This window comes from Callithrix jacchus, chromosome 4, assembly GCF_049354715.1.
Source record: "Callithrix jacchus isolate 240 chromosome 4, calJac240_pri, whole genome shotgun sequence".
Classification (NCBI taxonomy): Eukaryota; Metazoa; Chordata; class Mammalia; order Primates; family Cebidae; genus Callithrix; species Callithrix jacchus.
In genome coordinates this window covers 165,623,602-165,641,152 of record NC_133505.1, presented here as the reverse complement: position 1 = coordinate 165,641,152, position 17,551 = coordinate 165,623,602, and the positions used below count along the sequence as shown (strand labels likewise).

General features: G+C 47.2%; 1 protein-coding gene across 2 annotated transcripts in view; it reads left to right on the top strand.

Annotated features, from left to right (window-relative positions):
- Positions 1-6,433: 6,433 nt before the first annotated feature.
- EZR (ezrin) overlaps positions 6,434-17,551 on the top strand; it is a 57,566-nt gene continuing 46,448 nt past the window's right edge. The window contains exons 1-2 of one of the 2 annotated variants that reach the window (XM_035297078.3): positions 6,434-6,480; positions 7,508-7,592. In XM_035297078.3, the coding sequence (XP_035152969.1) occupies positions 7,581-7,592 (12 nt within the window). In that variant the 5' untranslated portion in view covers positions 6,434-6,480; positions 7,508-7,580. The remainder of the gene's footprint in view (positions 6,481-7,507; positions 7,593-17,551) is intronic. The other variant, XM_008995319.5, reaches the window with a different exon arrangement.

Sequence of the window (17,551 nt, the reverse complement as noted above, 5' to 3'; positions counted from 1 at the left end):
GACCTCTGACGCAGCGACAGGGCTGAGTGTTCACAGATCAAAAAATCAGCAGCGGGAACAGAGCCAGCCAAGCTCAAGCTCAGGGCAAGTGACAGAGTGAGGGAAAGGAGACGCAGCTGGAGACGCAGATGCACTCGGGGCCAAGGAGGAGTTTGAATTTTATTCCCAAACCCAGTCATGTGCGAGACACAATCTGACCTAGCCTGGAAGTGGGGCTGTTTGGTCTGCTGGACTGGAGGCACAGGGGTGGAGGATAAAATGGGGTTGAGGAGAAAAGAGAATGAAGGTTGACTTCTAGGTTTGGGGCCAGGCAACAGGGTATGTGGTGGAGGGAGCTCTTTGCTGAGAACAGGGAGGAGAGGGAGGAAGTTCTCGAACAAACAAGAACCCTGGAGACGCCAATAGTTTTTGCTGGGGGAAAAGGCAGGGCTGGAGACGTGACTGAAGCCTTGGGATCAGACTACATGACCTAGGAGGAATTCATACATAGATAAGGGCTGGGAAGGACCCAGAGGGGAAGAGAAGAGAAAACACAGAAATCCTAAGAACAAAATATGTCTGGGGAATGGTTGGACACGTGGAGGATGCACAGGAGAAGAGTAAGATGAGGTCAAGAGGTTTGGCCTCTGGATTCAGCAAGATGGAGGTAACGGTAATCTTGATAAGAGCACTTGAAGTGCAGGAATGAGGACAGTTTAATGTCTTGAGGACTGCATCCTCTGTCAAATAAGGGTATCTGAATAGAGGAGGCTTAAGCCTCCTACTACCTCATTATGCCACATACTTTTTTCAAAAAATGGGGAAAGATGCCAGGCAGAGTGGCTCACACCTTTAATCCCAGCACTTTGGGAGGCCAAGGCAGGCAGATTGCTTGAGCTCATGAGTTTGAGACCAGCCTGGGCAACATGGCAAAAGCCTGTTTCTACAAATAATACAAAAATTAGCTGGTGGCGGCGCATGCCTGTAGTCCTAGCTGCTCGGGAGGCTGAGGTGGGAAGGTGGCTTGAGCTCAGGAGGCTGAAGTTACAGTGAGCTAAGACTGTGCCACTGCACTCCAGGCTGGGTGACAGGGCCAGACCTTGTCTCAGAAACAAAAGGGGGCAGGTGGGGGTGGGGAAGCAAAACAATGATCAGGGATAAGAAATCATGATAAAGAAAGCTATGCTATTTGGGAGTTTATTAGTCAAACAAGTTGTGTAATCATCATTACTCGTTTTTCTTCTTCTTCTTTGTAGAGACAGGGTCTCCTTCTATTGCCCAGGCTGCTCTCAAATTCCTGGGCAGTGATCAAGTGATCTTCCCACCTCGGCCTCCCAAAGTGTTGGAATTACAGGTGTGAGCCATTGTGCTCAGCCATTAGTTCTCTTTAACACAGAAGTTATTAAGGATATTTGTGCATATTATTAAATAACTCAAGGAAACAATGAAATAAAAGTTAGGGCCAAAATTCTTCTTAGCAGACCCAAATTGTGTAAGTTGTACCATCAAAACAGTATCAAGACATTCTTCCTAGCTTATGATACTATAAAGATCCTTAAACATTTTTTTTTTTTTTTGAGACAGCGTCTTGCTTTGACCCCCAGACTGGAGTGCAATGGTGCCATCTCGGCTCACTGCAACCTCCACCTCCTGAATTCAAGGGATTCTTGTGCCTCAGCCTCCCAAGTAGCTGGAATTACAGGTATGGGCCACCACACCCAGCTGATTTTGTATTTATAGTAGAGATAGGGTTTCACTGTGTTGGCCAGACTGGTCTTGAATTCCTCCTGACCTCAGGTGATCTGCCCTCCTCGGTCTCCCGAAGTGCTGGGACTACAGGTGTGAGCCACCGCCCCTGGCCTTAAACATTCTTTCTGAACACAACACATATTTGGACCCCACCAAAGGGCCACTTATCAGGTTGTCTGAGTCCTTCGTTGTTCCTGCTCTCCTTCAGCCACTCTGAAAGGACTGGCCACCCTTCCCAAGGTCAAAAAGGAATGTTAGATGATATCGGGAATTTGCATGCTGAGTTCATGGAACTTTATGATTCCATGAAATATTTATTTCTCTGTAGCTATCATCTCAGCCAATGAAATGCTTACTCTCTCTCTCTTTCTGTCTCTATAGATATATACCCGTGTGTGTATATATACATATATATATATGTTTTGTTTTGTTTTGGTTTTTGTTTTTTTAAGCTAGTCAAATTTAGCAGTGGGGGGGTTGTATACCAACTTTAGCGATACTAATAAGTTCTGATAACCCACTACCATCAGACCAGCCCATATAGTTTTTTTTAAATAAACATTTCAGGCCAGTCACAGTGTCTCCCACCTGTAATTCCAACACTGTGGGAGGCAGAGGCGGGTGGATCACCTGAGTCCAGGAGTTCAGGACCAGCCTGGATGGCAAAAACCCGTCTCTACAAAAAATACAAAAATTAGCCTAGTATGGTGGTGTCACCTGTAGTCCCAGCTACTAGGGAGGGTGAGGTGGGAGAGTCTATTGACCCTGGGAGGTGGAGGTTGCAGTGAGCAGAGATCATACCACTGCATTCCAGCCTGGGTGACAGAGCAAGATCCTGTCTCAAAAATAAATAAAATAAAATAAAAATTCCAGACAAATAAAGAGGTAGGAAGGAGGCTATAAAGGAAACCTGTGGACTGCTGGGCACCTTAGTCAAGTATTACCTACAGTGGAAACCTCCATGCTTCTCTCATTGTGTCATCACCCTGTCCTCCAGATTTAGTGACTGTCTTACATTTTCCCCCAAGGTTATTAAGGATGGAAAATAGTCCCAATCTTTGTTTTGCCAAGAGTACCCTCTATGTTTTGCCCATTGCCTACTGTCTGTTCTTTTGAAGTAACGAGAGCTAGATAGAGCTTTAGTCACTTTTTTGTTACTGGTTGAGATTAACCTGGCACCAGTATGGAGATAGGCTCCAAGGTGATTTGATAGAAAGCCCACATATCAGAGGATGTGACTGTTCTGGGTACAATGGTTGTAGTTCGTGACCCTGTTCTGAGCTTCCGGGAGGGCTGCCCTTCCTCACTTCAGTTTAACCTTGTCTGAAGAACTCCCAGCAAGTTACCAACAGCCCTTCACCAGGATCAAGAGGCAGACTTATAACCCTTCTCCAGCTGAAAAACTGAAATGGAAACTCTGCAATGAAGCATCACTCAAGGTCGATACCTAGACTAATAGCAGAGGAGTTTCCAGTAGTCCTGGCTCCAGTGTTTCCTTCCAAGGCACTGATTATCACATATTAACAAAAGGATGACTTTCAAACACAGGCAACAGCTTCACAAATAAGAGCTGAAAGGAGAGGCAAGCGAAATATGTGTCAAGGTCCTGCCACGTCCTAAGTCAGTTGTTCTCAATTAGGGTGTACATCAAAACCACATGGGGACTTGTTAAAGATACAGATTCCTGGGGCCACCTGACTTAGTGAGTCATAATTCCTGGAGAAGGGCACTAACAGTGATTCTAATGCACATTCAAGTTTCAACACAGCGGGAATTGAGTCTTCTGTGTGTGTTGGGGAGCAGGGGTTTAGGTGCTAAACGCTGATGAAAATAAATTACCCTTAGAAAATCTGAAAACTTTCATAAGATAGAGTGTAAGTGTTTCCTTGGTAGGCAGAACTGTGCAGTAACATGTAAATGCAGTGTGTCATGTTTATAGTAAGATACATAATAAGGAATGCATATACAGATATGACTTTATACTATTTTAATTTATGTAAGAAAGAACATATAGCATCTCTCTGTATCCAAAGGGGATTGGTTCCAGGATCTCTGAGGATACCAAAATTATCCAATAATAAAATTCCTTACATAAAATGGTATAGTGTTTGCATATAACTTACAAAATCCTCCTGTATATTTTAAATCATCTCCAGATTACTTATGTAATATAATGTAAACACTTGTTATATTCTGTGTTGGATTTTTATTGGTATTTTAATTACAGTACTGTTATTTCTAATTTTGCTTTTTTTTCCCAAATATTTTCCATCCAAGGTTGGCTAATTCCACCAATGCAGAACCCACAAATACAGAGGGCTGATTGTACACATAAGTTGAGTTAAATCCTCACATGACATGACTCAGTGACACAAGAATAGCATAAAATTCATATTATCATTTCCCTTTTACAGATGAAGAGATGGATGCTTACTCAGGTTGACAGATTTGCCCAAAGTGACCAGGTTGGCAGTGCAGGAAGCAGAATTCACTTAGCTCTGTTTGCCTCAAAAACCTGCCATCAGTTCATTTTTATTTTTTTTATTTTTTGAGACAGTTTTGCTCTTGTTGCCCAGGCTGGAATGCAATGTTGCAATCTCAGCTCACTGCAACCTCCGCCTCCCGGTTGGTTTCAAGCAATTCTCCTGCCTCAGCCTCCCGAGTAGCTGGGATTAAAGGTGCACACTACCATGCCCAGTTAATTTTTCATATTTTTAGTAGAGGTGGGGTTTCACCATATTGGTCATCCTGGTCTCGACCTCTGGACCTCGGATGATCAGCCTTCCAAAGGGCTGGATTATAGGCCTGAGTTACCTCACCTCATCATTTCATTTTTACCACAGCTCCGGGCCACTTCATTTTTTAGCATTCCCCTAAAGGATAAAGTTCATAAACACTCTCCGAGGTCTTAGGCCACCATTATTTTTTTTTTCAGAGTGTCTCACTTGTTGCCTAGGCTGGAATGCAGTGGCACCATCTCTGCTCACTGCAACCTCCACCTCCCAGGTTCAAGTCATTCTCTTGCCTCAGTCTCCCAAGTAGCTGGGATTACAGGTGCACTACAGGTGCATGCTACCACTCCCAGCTAATTTTTTGTATTTTTAGTACAGACTGGGTTTAACTGTGTTAGCCAGGATGATCTCGATCTCCTGACCCTGTAATCCACCCACCTTGGCCTCCCAAAGTGCTGGGATTACAGGTGTGAGCCACCATGCCTGGCATCCACCGCTATTTCAATCATCCAATTTAGAATACAGTACACTGCGAACTAAGCGAGATAAAAATTAGATTAGAGGCATATCCTATTATCAGAGTTGGGAACCCAAATTGGGTAACCAGGCTCCAGGCAGTGATAAGGCAGTGGAGGTACTGATGTCCAATTGGAAACATTATAATTGCAGGTAATTTAAATATATTTCATAGTTCCTTTTTTTATTGCAGTTACCATTACATCTTCGTTTTAATAAAAAGTTCAGTCTTTCAGAGGGAACAGACTTACCTGAATAGAGGTCAAAATCTCAGAAGAGGCCTCCCTCCACCCTCTGACCTCTGAAAAGCCCTGCATCTACCAGTGGGAGATTACAGGCCCTGACAAAGGTTGCCCAAACAGCAGTGTGCCCCTCGGAAGCCAGGGTAGGCATCAATTACTATGAGCCTAGCACATGGTAAGCACTCCGCATGCACGATCTCATTTAATCCTTCCAAGTCTATATAGGAGGGGCTACCATTCAACAAATTAGGAAAGAGTTTGGAACTTCGCCCAAAGTCGCTGGTTTCTCTTTCTACCAGGATAAATTTAAATGCTAAGTGTCAGGTACTGTTCCCGGCATCTTACACGTACTAATTCATTTTCCTTATTACAATCCTCTAACACAGGTGCCATAATGATGCCGCTTTACAGACAAGAAAACTAAAAGCACAAAGGGAGTGAGGGGTAAACCCAGAAAGGAATTCAGGAGAAGCTCTGGTCTCAACCTTTAGCCAACATCACAATCACCTGGAGGGCTTGTAATACACTGATTGCTGGGCCCAGACCGAGTTTCTTAATTCTAAGGCTGCGCAGCACCTAATTTCCACTTCTGCAAGTGCCCAGGGAATGCTGATGCTGCTCGTCTGGAAACTAGACTTTGAGAACCCCTTCTAGAGTGAGCTCTTCCGCAACAAATTCTACTGCCCCCCTCCCCAAGCACATGTATCATGTGTCTTAAAAATTTGTTGAGAACCATTAGGAAAAAAATTAACAAAAAAAAGTTAATTCCTAGAATTCAGAGAAATCCCATGGAGCTTTTTGTTAGTCAAGTCAATCAAGGCCACAAACGTGCTCCTTAACCGAGCTTCGGAAGGCGGCGGCTGGGCCGGCCACGAGAACTGAGACCAGGTGCGGCCGCCCCAGGACCCAGGTCTCCGAAGCGGGCCCGGGTCCCTGCCTCAAGCGGCCCAAAATTCCCCCAGGCCGTCCGCCCCTCCAGATTTATTTGGGTTTTCCTGACCTCCCCCTACCCGCTGTGGGTCAAACAGCCTCGCCCCTGGCATCTACGCTAGGAGTAGCGGGTACTCCCGCAGAAGACCCCAGTGAGCCCGCGCGCCGGGCCGCCGCCATCTTGCGGGGGGCGCACCATCGCAGGTCGGGGGCGGGGCGGGAAGGGGCGTGGCCCCGAGACCCGCCCAGCTGGGGCTCTTGGGAGCGCGGGCAGCGGGCGCACTCGGTGGACGTAGGATCGCGGGGAGCTCACCGAACACTGCAGGCGCCGGGTGAGGCAGTCCGCGGCCGGGGTCTGGGCGGGGGGTTCCGAGCGGAGGGGCTCGGCGGCAGGTACGGCGGGCGGCCGGGGAAGCGCGGCGCGGGAGTCCCCGCCGGACACTCGCGGGGCAGGTGGAGCTGAGCTGGCGCGCCGCCCGGCTCCCCCGCGACCTTTCCCTCGGCACCAAGCCCCCTGGGGTCTCTCCCGAAGGAAACGCGGACCCTGGGTGCCTGGGCGCTGTCTCTCGGCGGCTCCCGGGCGGTTGCAGTTTTTGAAAGAGTTTTTCAAAGGCTTGACGGTTGCGGTTGCAGCCGCGGGGCAACGGTTGCTACACAAAGTGAAACTCGCCGAGTGCTCGGCTCCTCGCGGCTTCCTGGCGGCCCGGGGAAGTTCCTCCGCGGACCCCGAGCCCGCGCCCCTCTCCCCGGACCCTCCTCGCCGAGTGTCCCCCAGACGGGCCCACTCCCTCTCCTCGGACCCTTCCCGGACCCCTCCCTCCTGGGTGCCTTGCGGGCCCGCGCCCGCTCTCCCAGGACTCCTCCCTCCCGGGTGTTCCCCCTGCCCCTCTCCGTCTCTCTTGGACTTTCCCCGCTGGGTACCTCGGGGCCCGCGCTCCCTCTTCCCCGCCTCGCCCCGCCGGGTGCACCTCGAGTGCCCCCCAGGCCCCAACCCCGCCACACCCTACCCCACCCCACTCCACTCCACTGAATGTTCCCTCTGCCCTCTCCTCGGCCCGCTCCCCGCGCCAGCCCCTTCCGGCTGCGGGGCCCCCTGAGTGCGCACCCCTTTCCTCGCCCCCGCCCCTCGCCTGGGACACCTCGAGTGCCCGCTGGCTCCCCCGATGGGCGCGCGGCCCCCGCTCCTGGGCCCCTCCCCGCCGGGGGCCCCGCCCGGCCCGCGCCCCATCCCCTTGCCCGTGGTGCTGGGCGGGGCGCTGACTCACCCGGGCCCGGGCTGGCCGGTTCTTAAGCGGTGGCGCGCGGCGGGAGGACGAGGGCGGGCAGGCTTGCGCTCTGAGGGTTCTGCTCTGACTCCAGGTTAGGACACCGTCTCCGCTGCTGTTGGAGAGTCGTGTTTCCGGGCATCGAGGATACTCACCGAGAACCGAAAATGCCGAAACCAGTAAGTTGCTCCGTTTCTGGGCTGGGCGGACAGGCGAGGCTTTATTGGCGAGCGGAGGCACCTGCACGAGGTGTTGTGGCAGTTCCTCACATGCAGAAGAGGACAGGAATAGGGGGTTGTCGCCGCTCTTTGTTACTTGTTGACCCTTTTGTGGAGCGTTAGGAAAACACCATTTTGATGCTTTCTCTCTGCAGTCTTTTTCTTTGTGAGCCCCCTCCCTAGTCGTTACGGTCTTTTTTAAAAAAAAAAAAAACTGGAGGCTCTTTTACACTGCTTCCCTCAGTTTTTAAAGGGTATGGTAACGCAGCTTCGAAGTTTCTTAAGAAGTCCAAATCACAGGGAGACTCGGGTGGCTTCTGACCGCACACGTCAGCTCTCAGAGTTCCTCAGGGTCCGAAACCACAGGCGCTCCAGATGCAACTGGGGAGATTTTAAGGACTTAGAAGAGTCCGCCTTTCGGAAGTTGCCTTCAGCTTCGCTTTTTACTAGGCTCATGAAGCGGTGCCCTGGTCACCAGGAAACTTGCTGGCTGCAGCAGAATTTCTGTCTCTAACAGAGGGTTAGCCATGGACTTGAACTGCAGATGAAGGCAGCCGGCAGAGTTTGATAAGAGGCTCCTGGCCCTGCTGGGCCGAGCACTCCTGGTCAGCTGATTAAAGGGCCATCCCTGTGCCTCTGTCTTTTGAATCTGATTGTGTTGAGATTGCTGGCCAGGCCTGAGGGTTGTAGGCACAAGGCAGGTTCTCTGTGATTGACAGAAAGTTGTATGTATTATACCTCCTTTTAACACTGGGCAACTGATGACCTTGGGAGGAGGGTTCAACATTTTTGGGTTTTGAATCACAATGGACAAAATATCAGGATTCATTACAAATTGCGATTATAAATACATCTGGAATTTATTTCTAGTTTTTCAAACAAGTTGGTTCTGTAATCAATGCTTGTGTGCCTTTTTTTGTGGAGCGGGGGGTGGGGGGGGTGGGGGGGGTGGCGGGGGACACGGAGACAGTCTCGCCCAGACTGGCTGCAGTGGCGCGATCTCGGCTCACTGCAGTCTGCCTCTCGGGTTCAAGCGAATCTCGTGCCTCAGCCTCCCGAGTAGCTGGGATTACAGGCGTGTGCCACCACGCCCAGATAATTTTTGTATTTTTAATAGAGAGGGGTTTTCACCATGTTGACCAGGCTGGTCTCAAACTCCTGACCTTAGGTGATTCATCAGCCTGGGCATCCCAAAATGCTGGGATTACAGGCATGAGCGACCACACCCAGCCTTGTGTACTTTTTCTCCTGTTAAATTTTATGTTCTCTAAGAAGTCTTTGTTAGAGGTGTTTTGTGTTGAGTTAAAGAATATTAATATGCTAATAGATTCAGAAGCCGGTATAGTTTTTGCCTAACTTACATTAAGATGATTCATTTGTGATAGAGTATTATTTTCTATGCAAAATTTTCTTTTTAATTCAAACTTAAAAGTGACACATGACATACCGTGCCTGTGGTATGAAACTGACCTAAATACAACCCCTTACTCCTGCCGAGCTGAGCAGAGGAGTGGTCATGGAGATTACCCTTCTGGGTGTGGTTTTATTTCACTAAAAGAGATGGAGAGCTCAGCTAAGATAGCACTCAGGAAAAAGTTAACCTGTTCTCAGTCACTACTTTCTCTCTCATTTCTCATAATGAACTGTAATTTATTTACCAAAATGTATCTTGGTAAAATATACATAATATACAATTTATCCTCTTTTAGGTATGTATTTCAAAGATATTAAGTACATTAGGTTGCTGTAGCCATCACCAAGGTCCATCTCCAGAACTTGATCTTCCCAGATTGAAACTCTGTGTACACATTAAACTCACTTCCCATCCCCACCACCAAGCCTTGACAACCACCATTCTACCGTCTCTATTAATTTAACAACTCCAGATACCTCGTATATATAGGTGGAATCATGACAGCATTTGTCCTTTTGTGACAGTCTCATTTCCCATAGCATAATGTCTTCAAGGTTCATCCATGTTGCAGTGTCAGAACTTCCTTCTCTCTTATTCCCTATGGCAGGTATATTTTCATTTTGTTTTAAAGGTCTTTTATGATCAAAACTTAAAAGATGTTTCTGACATTTTTGATACATCAGAATTTAAAAGATGTGTCCGACATTTGACAAAGTGAAGATAGTTGTGAAACTGTTAAGGAAAGACAGTAGCCATCACCTTGTGTATTAGAGCCAGAGTTACTTTTTGAAAGACTGTATTCTGTGTAATGTCTACAGTTATAATTTTCAGACTTTTTTTTGAGGCCAGGCAAGGTGGCCTGATTACCAGCATGAGCCTATAATCCCACCAATTTGGGAGACCGAAGTATGCAGATCACATGAACCCAGCAGTTCAAGACTCGCCTGGGCAACATAGTAAGACTCTGTTTCTGCAAAAAAAAAAAAAAAAAAAAAAAATTGGCTGGGTGTGGTGGCTCGCACTTGTCCTCTGAGCTACTTGGGGAGGGGGGGCTCGGGTGGAGGCTGAAGTGGAAGGATCACTTGAGCCCTGGAGGTCAAGGCTGCATTGAGCTGAGATCAAGCCACTGCTTTCCAGCCTGGGCAACAGAGTGAGACATTGTCTTTAAAAAAAAAAAAAACAAAAAACTTTTTTGAGAGTCTTCCTTTTATGTCAGCCATACCTGTCTGCCATGGGAAATTTCTCCCTGCCCCCTCTTTGGCAGAGGAGGGTCTTAGAGATAAATTAAACACACTAACCTTTCTGTGTGTAAATTATATTAGGGCCATCCCACACATCACTGAGAAGAGCACAGTAGAGTGCATGTATTTGAATACGACACTTCTTAAGGCTGTTAGATAGGATCCAGTTTTGGTTTGGTTTCGCTTGGGGTCTTTTGCTGCTATAGTGAATGTTAAAACAGCTCTACGGATGTGTCCTTTAAACAAAGGTTTATTGATTGTAATTATTCAAGCCCAAGTTAAGAATGTTAGCAAAGAATGTTAGGTGGTTTCTTTGGGCTTAATGTTTAACAGCTGGATTAAGGGGCAAACACACTTAAAGGATGGATACCTCTGAGTAGTTGGCCTTCCTCCTGATTCATTGCAGCTGTTAACCCTTGAATTTAACAGGCAGAGTATTTTTGATTGATTTGTCTGAACTGAGTGGATGACTTTATTCATAAAACACTATAACTGAAAATATTTGCTGTGTTTTCTCCTAATACTGTTTCTCAAAAGCAGCACTTACTTAAAAGACTGTTTATTCCTCAGCAAGCTGGTTGACCAGCACAGAGGGAGAGATAGACCTTGTCCTCTGAAAGCTTAGGGTCTGGTACCTGAGCCAAGATGCAGGTAAATGCTGAAATTGAAAACCCTGCTGGGTGCAGTGGCTCGAGCCTGTAATCCCAGCACTTTCGGAGGCCGAGGCAGGCAGATCATGAGGTCAGGAGTTCGAGACCAGCCTGGCCAGCGTAATGAAACTCTGTCTCTACTAAAAATACAGAAAATTAGCTGGGCATGGTGGTGGGCGCCTGTAATCCCAGCTACTCAGGAGGCTGAGGCAAGAGAATCACTTGAACCTGGGAAGCAGAGCTTGCAGTGAGCCGCCATTGCGCCATTGCACTCCAGCCCCGGTGACACTGTGATCAGTCTCAAAAAAAAAAAACAAAAACCCATAAAGTGCCATCAGATTGGGAAAGAGCCTACGTGTGACACAGTCAAAAAGAAAATCAGGGCCGGGCGCGGTGGCTCCAACCTGTAATCCCAGCACTTTGGGAGGCCGGGGCGGGTGGATCACGAGGTCAAGAGATCGAGACCATCCTGGTCAACATGGTGAAACCCCATCTCTACTAAAAATACGAAAAATTAACTGGGCATGGTGGCGCGTGCCTGTAATCGCAGCTACTCAGGAGGCAGAGGTTGCGGTGAGCCGAGATCGTGCCATTGCACTCCAGCCTGGGTAACAAGAGCAAAACTCCATCTCAAAAAAAAAAAAAAAAAAAAAGAAAAGAAAATCATCCGCTGGGGAAATTGGCAGACTTAAGCTGAATCTTGCTTGAGGGCTTGGTGGGGGGCAGCACTCCACAGGGAGGAACAGTGTGGTCTGTCTTCTGGTTTTGCTTTTCCCACAGCTGCTTAGGGACTCTATTCATGTGTGACTGGCTGACTTCCAAGGAGGGTGATTTGGGGTTCGAGAGGGAGCCTCGGCCTCTCTTCAGGCCAGTTCCCAGGACATGGTGTGCTGTGTGACCTTGTGGGTCCGCCCCATCTGGGGAGAGGTGTAGGCTGGTGCTCAGATCATTGGTGCCGGGAGCATCCTCTCTGCCCACCCCTTCATGTTAGGGTGACTGGAGCGCATTCTCCCTCCTTTCTCCCTCCTTTCTCCCTCCTTTCTCCCTCCTTTCTCCCTCCTTTCTCCCTCCTTTCTCCCTCCTTTCTCCCTCCTTTCTCCCTCCTTTCTCCCTCCTTTCTCCCTCCTTTCTCCCTCCTTTCTCCCTCCTTTCTCCCTCCTTTCTCCCTCCTTTCCTCCTTCCTCCCCTCCTTCCTCCCCTCCTTCCTCCCCTCCTTCCTCCCCTCCTTCCTCCCCTCCTTCCTCCCCTCCTTCCTCCCCTCCTTCCTCCCCTCCTTCCTCCCCTCCTTTCTCCCCTCCTTTCTCCCCTCCTTTCTCCCTCCTTTCTCCCTCCTTTCTCCCTCCTTTCTCCCCTCCTTTCTCCCTCCTTTCTTCCCTCCTTTCTCCCCTCCTTTCTCCCCTCCTTTCTCCCCTCCTTTCTCCCTCCTTTCTCCCTCCTTTCTCCCTCCTTTCTCCCCTCCTTTCTCCCTCCTTTCTCCCCTCCTTTCTCCCTCCTTTCTCCCTCCTTTCTCCCTCCTTTCCCCCTCCTTCCTCCCCTCCTTCCTCCCCTCCTTCCTCCCCTCCTTCCTCCCCTCCTTCCTCCCCTCCTTCCTCCCCTCCTTCCTCCCCTCCTTCCTCCCCTCCTTTCTCCCCTCCTTTCTCCCCTCCTTTCTCCCTCCTTTCTCCCTCCTTTCTCCCTCCTTTCTCCCCTCCTTTCTCCCTCCTTTCTTCCCTCCTTTCTCCCCTCCTTTCTCCCCTCCTTTCTCCCTCCTTTCTCCCTCCTTTCTCCCTCCTTTCTCCCTCCTTTCTCCCTCCTTTCTCCCCTCCTTTCTCCCTCCTTTCTCCCCTCCTTTCTCCCTCCTTTCTCCCCTCCTTTCTCCCTCCTTTCTCCCCTCCTTTTTCCCTCCTTTCTACCCTCCTTTCTCCCTCCTTTCTCCCCTCCTTTCTCCCCTCCTTTTTCCCTCCTTTCTCCCTCCTTTCTCCCTCCTTTCTCCCCTCCTTTCTCCCCTCCTTTCTCCCCTCCTTTCTCCCCCTTTTCCCTCCTTTCTCCCTCCTTTCTCCCTTCCTTTTTCCCCTCCTTTTTCCCTCTTTTTTCCCTCCTTTTTCCCTCCTTTCTCCCTCCTTTCTCCCCTCCTTTCTCCCCTCCTTTCCCCCTCCTTTCCCCCCACACTTGGTTTCTTCAACCCGATAGAAAGAAGGCATGGGGAGTGAGCAGGGAAAATCACTGTAATCAAGCTCAGGAAGGACAAGGGTGTTGTGTTCAGGGCCAAGATCTCTTCAAACTGTCATGAGAACCATAGAGCCAAAATGCCTTTAAGTGGCTCCAACACATCTTACATGTTCATTTCTAAACTATTGTCATAGACATTTCTCATACAAAAGCAGGTATGCCTTTCATTAGGAAAACTCAGTGTGTTCAAATTACTACTGTGCCAAAATTTTAAGGTAAGTTCTGAGATTACCTTGCCTTTTTGGGAATACATAACCTTTTGTATTAAATATTTTAACAGGTACAGAATTTACTGAATGCACCCACACACAATTTAGGAGGACATGTGGCAAATATTTCCACCCCTCCTCCTTCAAGAGGGGCAGTAGTGAATTAGGTAGCTAAGATTTTGCCATGTGGCAGTGAGAAGTGCTGGCAGGATGAGTGATTTGCCATGATCACACTGGAAGGCACAATGAATGTATTTGTATGTTCACAGACACAGTCCCTATCAGTGGATTTACAGTCTGGTTTGTGGAACAGATAGCAATCCCAGAATAAATATAAAACTGCAGCTCTAGTGAGTATGCCTGAAGAGGGGTACATGAGGCCTGAGAGTAGATGAGGTGTGTGTGCAAACAGGGGAGGTCAGGAAGGCATCCCTGAGGAGGTGACCTCACCAGGCAGAGGTAACAACTTGTGCAGAGGCCCTGTGGTGGGAGGAAGTAGTGTGAGTTTGGGGTTCCACATGAAGCCCAATGTGGCTAGTGAGGAAGACAGGTCAGGCCATGCCTTCTAAGCCATCCTTTGGCATTTTTTAGTTTAACTTGGGGTTTTGACTGGGAGGTGACATGATCACATTTGCCTTTTGAAAAGTTGACTGCTATCTGAAATATGAAAATCATAGGCAGGAGATGGCAAGCCTATGTAGCAACAGTAGATCATTGAAGTAGCTCATAGCTTGGACCAAGGTGGTGGTGATGGGAACAGAAGGGGATGCATTTGGGGGTTCTTTGGGAGGTAGAACTGATAGGGCCTGGTGATGGGTTAGATATGCAGAGTCAGGGGTGGTGTCGAGGCTGACTTCTGGTTTCTGGCTTGCACAAGTAGATGTGTGGTGGTACCCTCATTGAGATAAGTAATCTTGGAGAAGGACCAGTTGTAGGAAAAGGCAGGGAGTCTGGATTTGTACATGTTATTAATAAATTTGTGGCAATGGTTGATGAAAGAAGTCCTTGTCTTCTTTCATTACTACAACCACTGCCCCCCAAAATATTAAAGCACCAAACTCCTTAAACTACTTTATTTTTAAATCCAAATAATTCAGTAGCTTTTTATGTTTTTCCTGAGTATATGTACACACTGTATATACCTAAAGCTAAGAGAAAGGGTTAATTTAGTGCCATGTTCTCAAAATGCTGTGTACACAATTGTCTGGAGACTGTTGATCCTGGGTTCCTCGAAGAACTAATAGTGAGTCCCCTCTCTAGGGTGAGGTGGGCTGCGTGCCTGTGTTTTAAATAAGCTCTCCAGGTGGCACTGCTAATTCAGTAGGAAAAGGTCAGTTATTATATATTCCTTTCTCTTGCATCTCACTCAGGAAGCCCAGTGTGATTCCAGAGCACCCATTCGGGAGAAAGCAGTCACCAATGCCCAGTGCCGCCTTAAGTCTGGCTTAAATGCCAGGAGTGTTGTTATTCATATTTGGGACTTGACTAGAGGCTAGGATGACTCTGTGAAAAGAGCCGTAATAAGAATTTTAGTTAATTTACTGCTTATCTGTACTTGGGCAGGCCCTTCAGCATAGTATCCTTCTGACTTGAATTTCTCTCTGCGGGGAGTCCAGTAGCAGAGCTTAATTTGGCAGTGCCCAGTGGTCTCTCAAATTTTGGCCCTTTGTTTTTAAAGTGAAAAAAAAAGGCTAGACATCATTCCCTATAAATGGTAGGGAAGCAAGAGATCCCATTCCTTGTTCCTCTTTTTTCCTCTTATTCCTTCCACACTGGCCTTTTGTTAATGAAATAATGTGATATTTTATTTTATTTTTGAGAAAGGATCTCACTGTCACCCAGGCTGGAGTGCAGTGGCATAATCACAGCTCACTGCAGCCTCCACCCCCGCCCCCAGGCTCAAGTGATCTTCCCATCTCAGCCTCCTGGGTAACTGGGACGATAGGTGCATGCTACCATGCCCAGCTAATTTTTTCATTTTTTGAAATGAGAGTTCACTGTGTTGCCCAGGCGGCTAGTCTCCAGTTCCTGAGCTCAAGGTATCCTCCCACCTTGGCCTCCCAAAGTGTTGAGATTACAGGTGTGAGACACCATTCGTGGCTGATAATGTGAGTTCTAACAAAAATGTTGGATAATGTTGTTAATAATTATAGTTTGGGAATGGAAAAGAATATCACTTAGTGAACTATATATATTTTTTAATTTATTTAACTTAAACTTTTATGTATCTTTGACAGTTTGGAGATTCTTAGGATGGTTTTGATAAACCTCCTTTTTAATGCTTAGATGTTTGATCTCTAAGCAGTGAAATTCAGTCTGCTTTCAAAGTCAGTGAATGCATTTTGAATTATCCTTTATTTCGTTTCAGTAGTAACTACGTTGAACTCCCCAAGTACTCAGATGAGTTTTTAATTTCAGTCCTAAATGTGTGTTTGTTGAAAAGACCAAAGATTGCATTATTTTCCTTCTAACATGTTTACCATCTAGGCCTATTGACACTGAAACATTTTTCCAAGGCGGAGCACGGTGGCTCACACACCTGTAATCCCAGCACTTTGGGAGGCTGAAGAAGGTAGGTCACCTGAGGTCAGGAGTTTGAGACCAGCCTGACCAACATGGTGAAACCACGTCTCTACTAAAAATAGAAACGTTAGCCAGGTGTGGTGGTAGATGCCTGTAATCCCAGCTACTCATAAGGCAGAAGCAGGAGAATCGCTTGAACCTGAGAGGGGAAGGCTGCACTGAGCCGAGATTGTGACACTGCACTCCAGCCTGGGTGAAAGAGCAAGACTCCGCCTTGAATATGTATATATATATATGTTAAAAATAAAAAAAAAATTTCCAGACCTCTAGTTTTTCAGAACCGAACAAAACCGTTGTGCTGGCTGGGCACAGAGGCTCACACCTGTAATCCCAGCACTTTGGGTGGCTGAGGCAGGTGGATCACGAGGTCAGGAGTTGAGACCAGCCTGGCCAAGATGGTGAAAATTAAAAAAATTTTTTTAAATTACTACTAAAAATAAAAAAAAATTAGCTGGGCGTGGTGGCACGCACCTGTAATCCCAGCTACTTGGGAGGCTGAGGCAAAAGATTTGCCTGAACCCAGGAGGGTGGAGGCTGCAGTGAGCCAAGATCTCACCACTGCACTGCAGCCTGGGCAACAGAGTGAGACTCCATCTCAAAAAAATAAAAAACGTTGTGCTGTAATGTGACTTGGAGACTTTGACTGAAATGCTTGATGTAGTTAATACAATTTTTTTCAAAATGAAACCACAAAAAGCTGTAAAATTTCATAGCTAATTTACTGCTTACCTGTACTTGGGGAAGCCATTTAGCATCTGTGAACCTCAATTTTGTCAGCTGTAAAATGGGAGTTAAAGTTTTTAAGTGGAAAGGATGTTACATAAGATAAACGGAGATAGTTTTTATCTGTGAAATCCAAACAACCCATATTCAGATGCTGTAAGCTTTGTTTCTTCTGTGTTTCTCCCCGCACGCCCCCCATGTCTTTCAGACTTACCCTGTTAGCTAAAACTTTGGGGTTCCTATAAACGAGGTATAGTTTTTCCATCGGTCTTCTCAGGGAAAAAGCAGAATGAACTGTTTGGATTATCTTTGTAAGAGGAAGGGCTCTGATTTTTCTCTCCTCTGCATCCTCTGTGTGTTCTAGTGGGAGTTCCCTTATCAGTCACATGGGTACCTTCATGTATTCAGGTGCTATTACTCGTTATGTGCTTGGTGCAGCAAGGATACAAAGATTGGGTTTGCCTTTAAGGAGTTTTCAGTCTCCTAGTGAAAGCAGATATGTAAACAATTACAATGCATGATAGAGGTCCTCACAAAAGACCAAGCGTGCCCTGGAGACCAGGGAAGGCCTCCGGCTGGCAAGATTCTTTGGGTAAGTGTGGAGGAATTCGGGCTTCCAAGTCAGCAGTGGTCACTTCTGTTTTCCTTTATTCATTAACCCCTTCCTATAGCCTCTAGGTAAATGATAATACTGTTTCAAGGGAAATACCCTTTTAATCTAATATATTTGAGGAAATAAAAAGTTTCTGACCAGAACCTACCTTTTATTGATAGGAGAGGAACCAGTATCAGCTGAGGATCAAACTACTAGTCAGTATATCAGATTTTCCTCATGTTTTTAAGTTTGAAGTAACTTTTCTGCAACAATTTTGTTTTCAATTTTTTGCCTAAG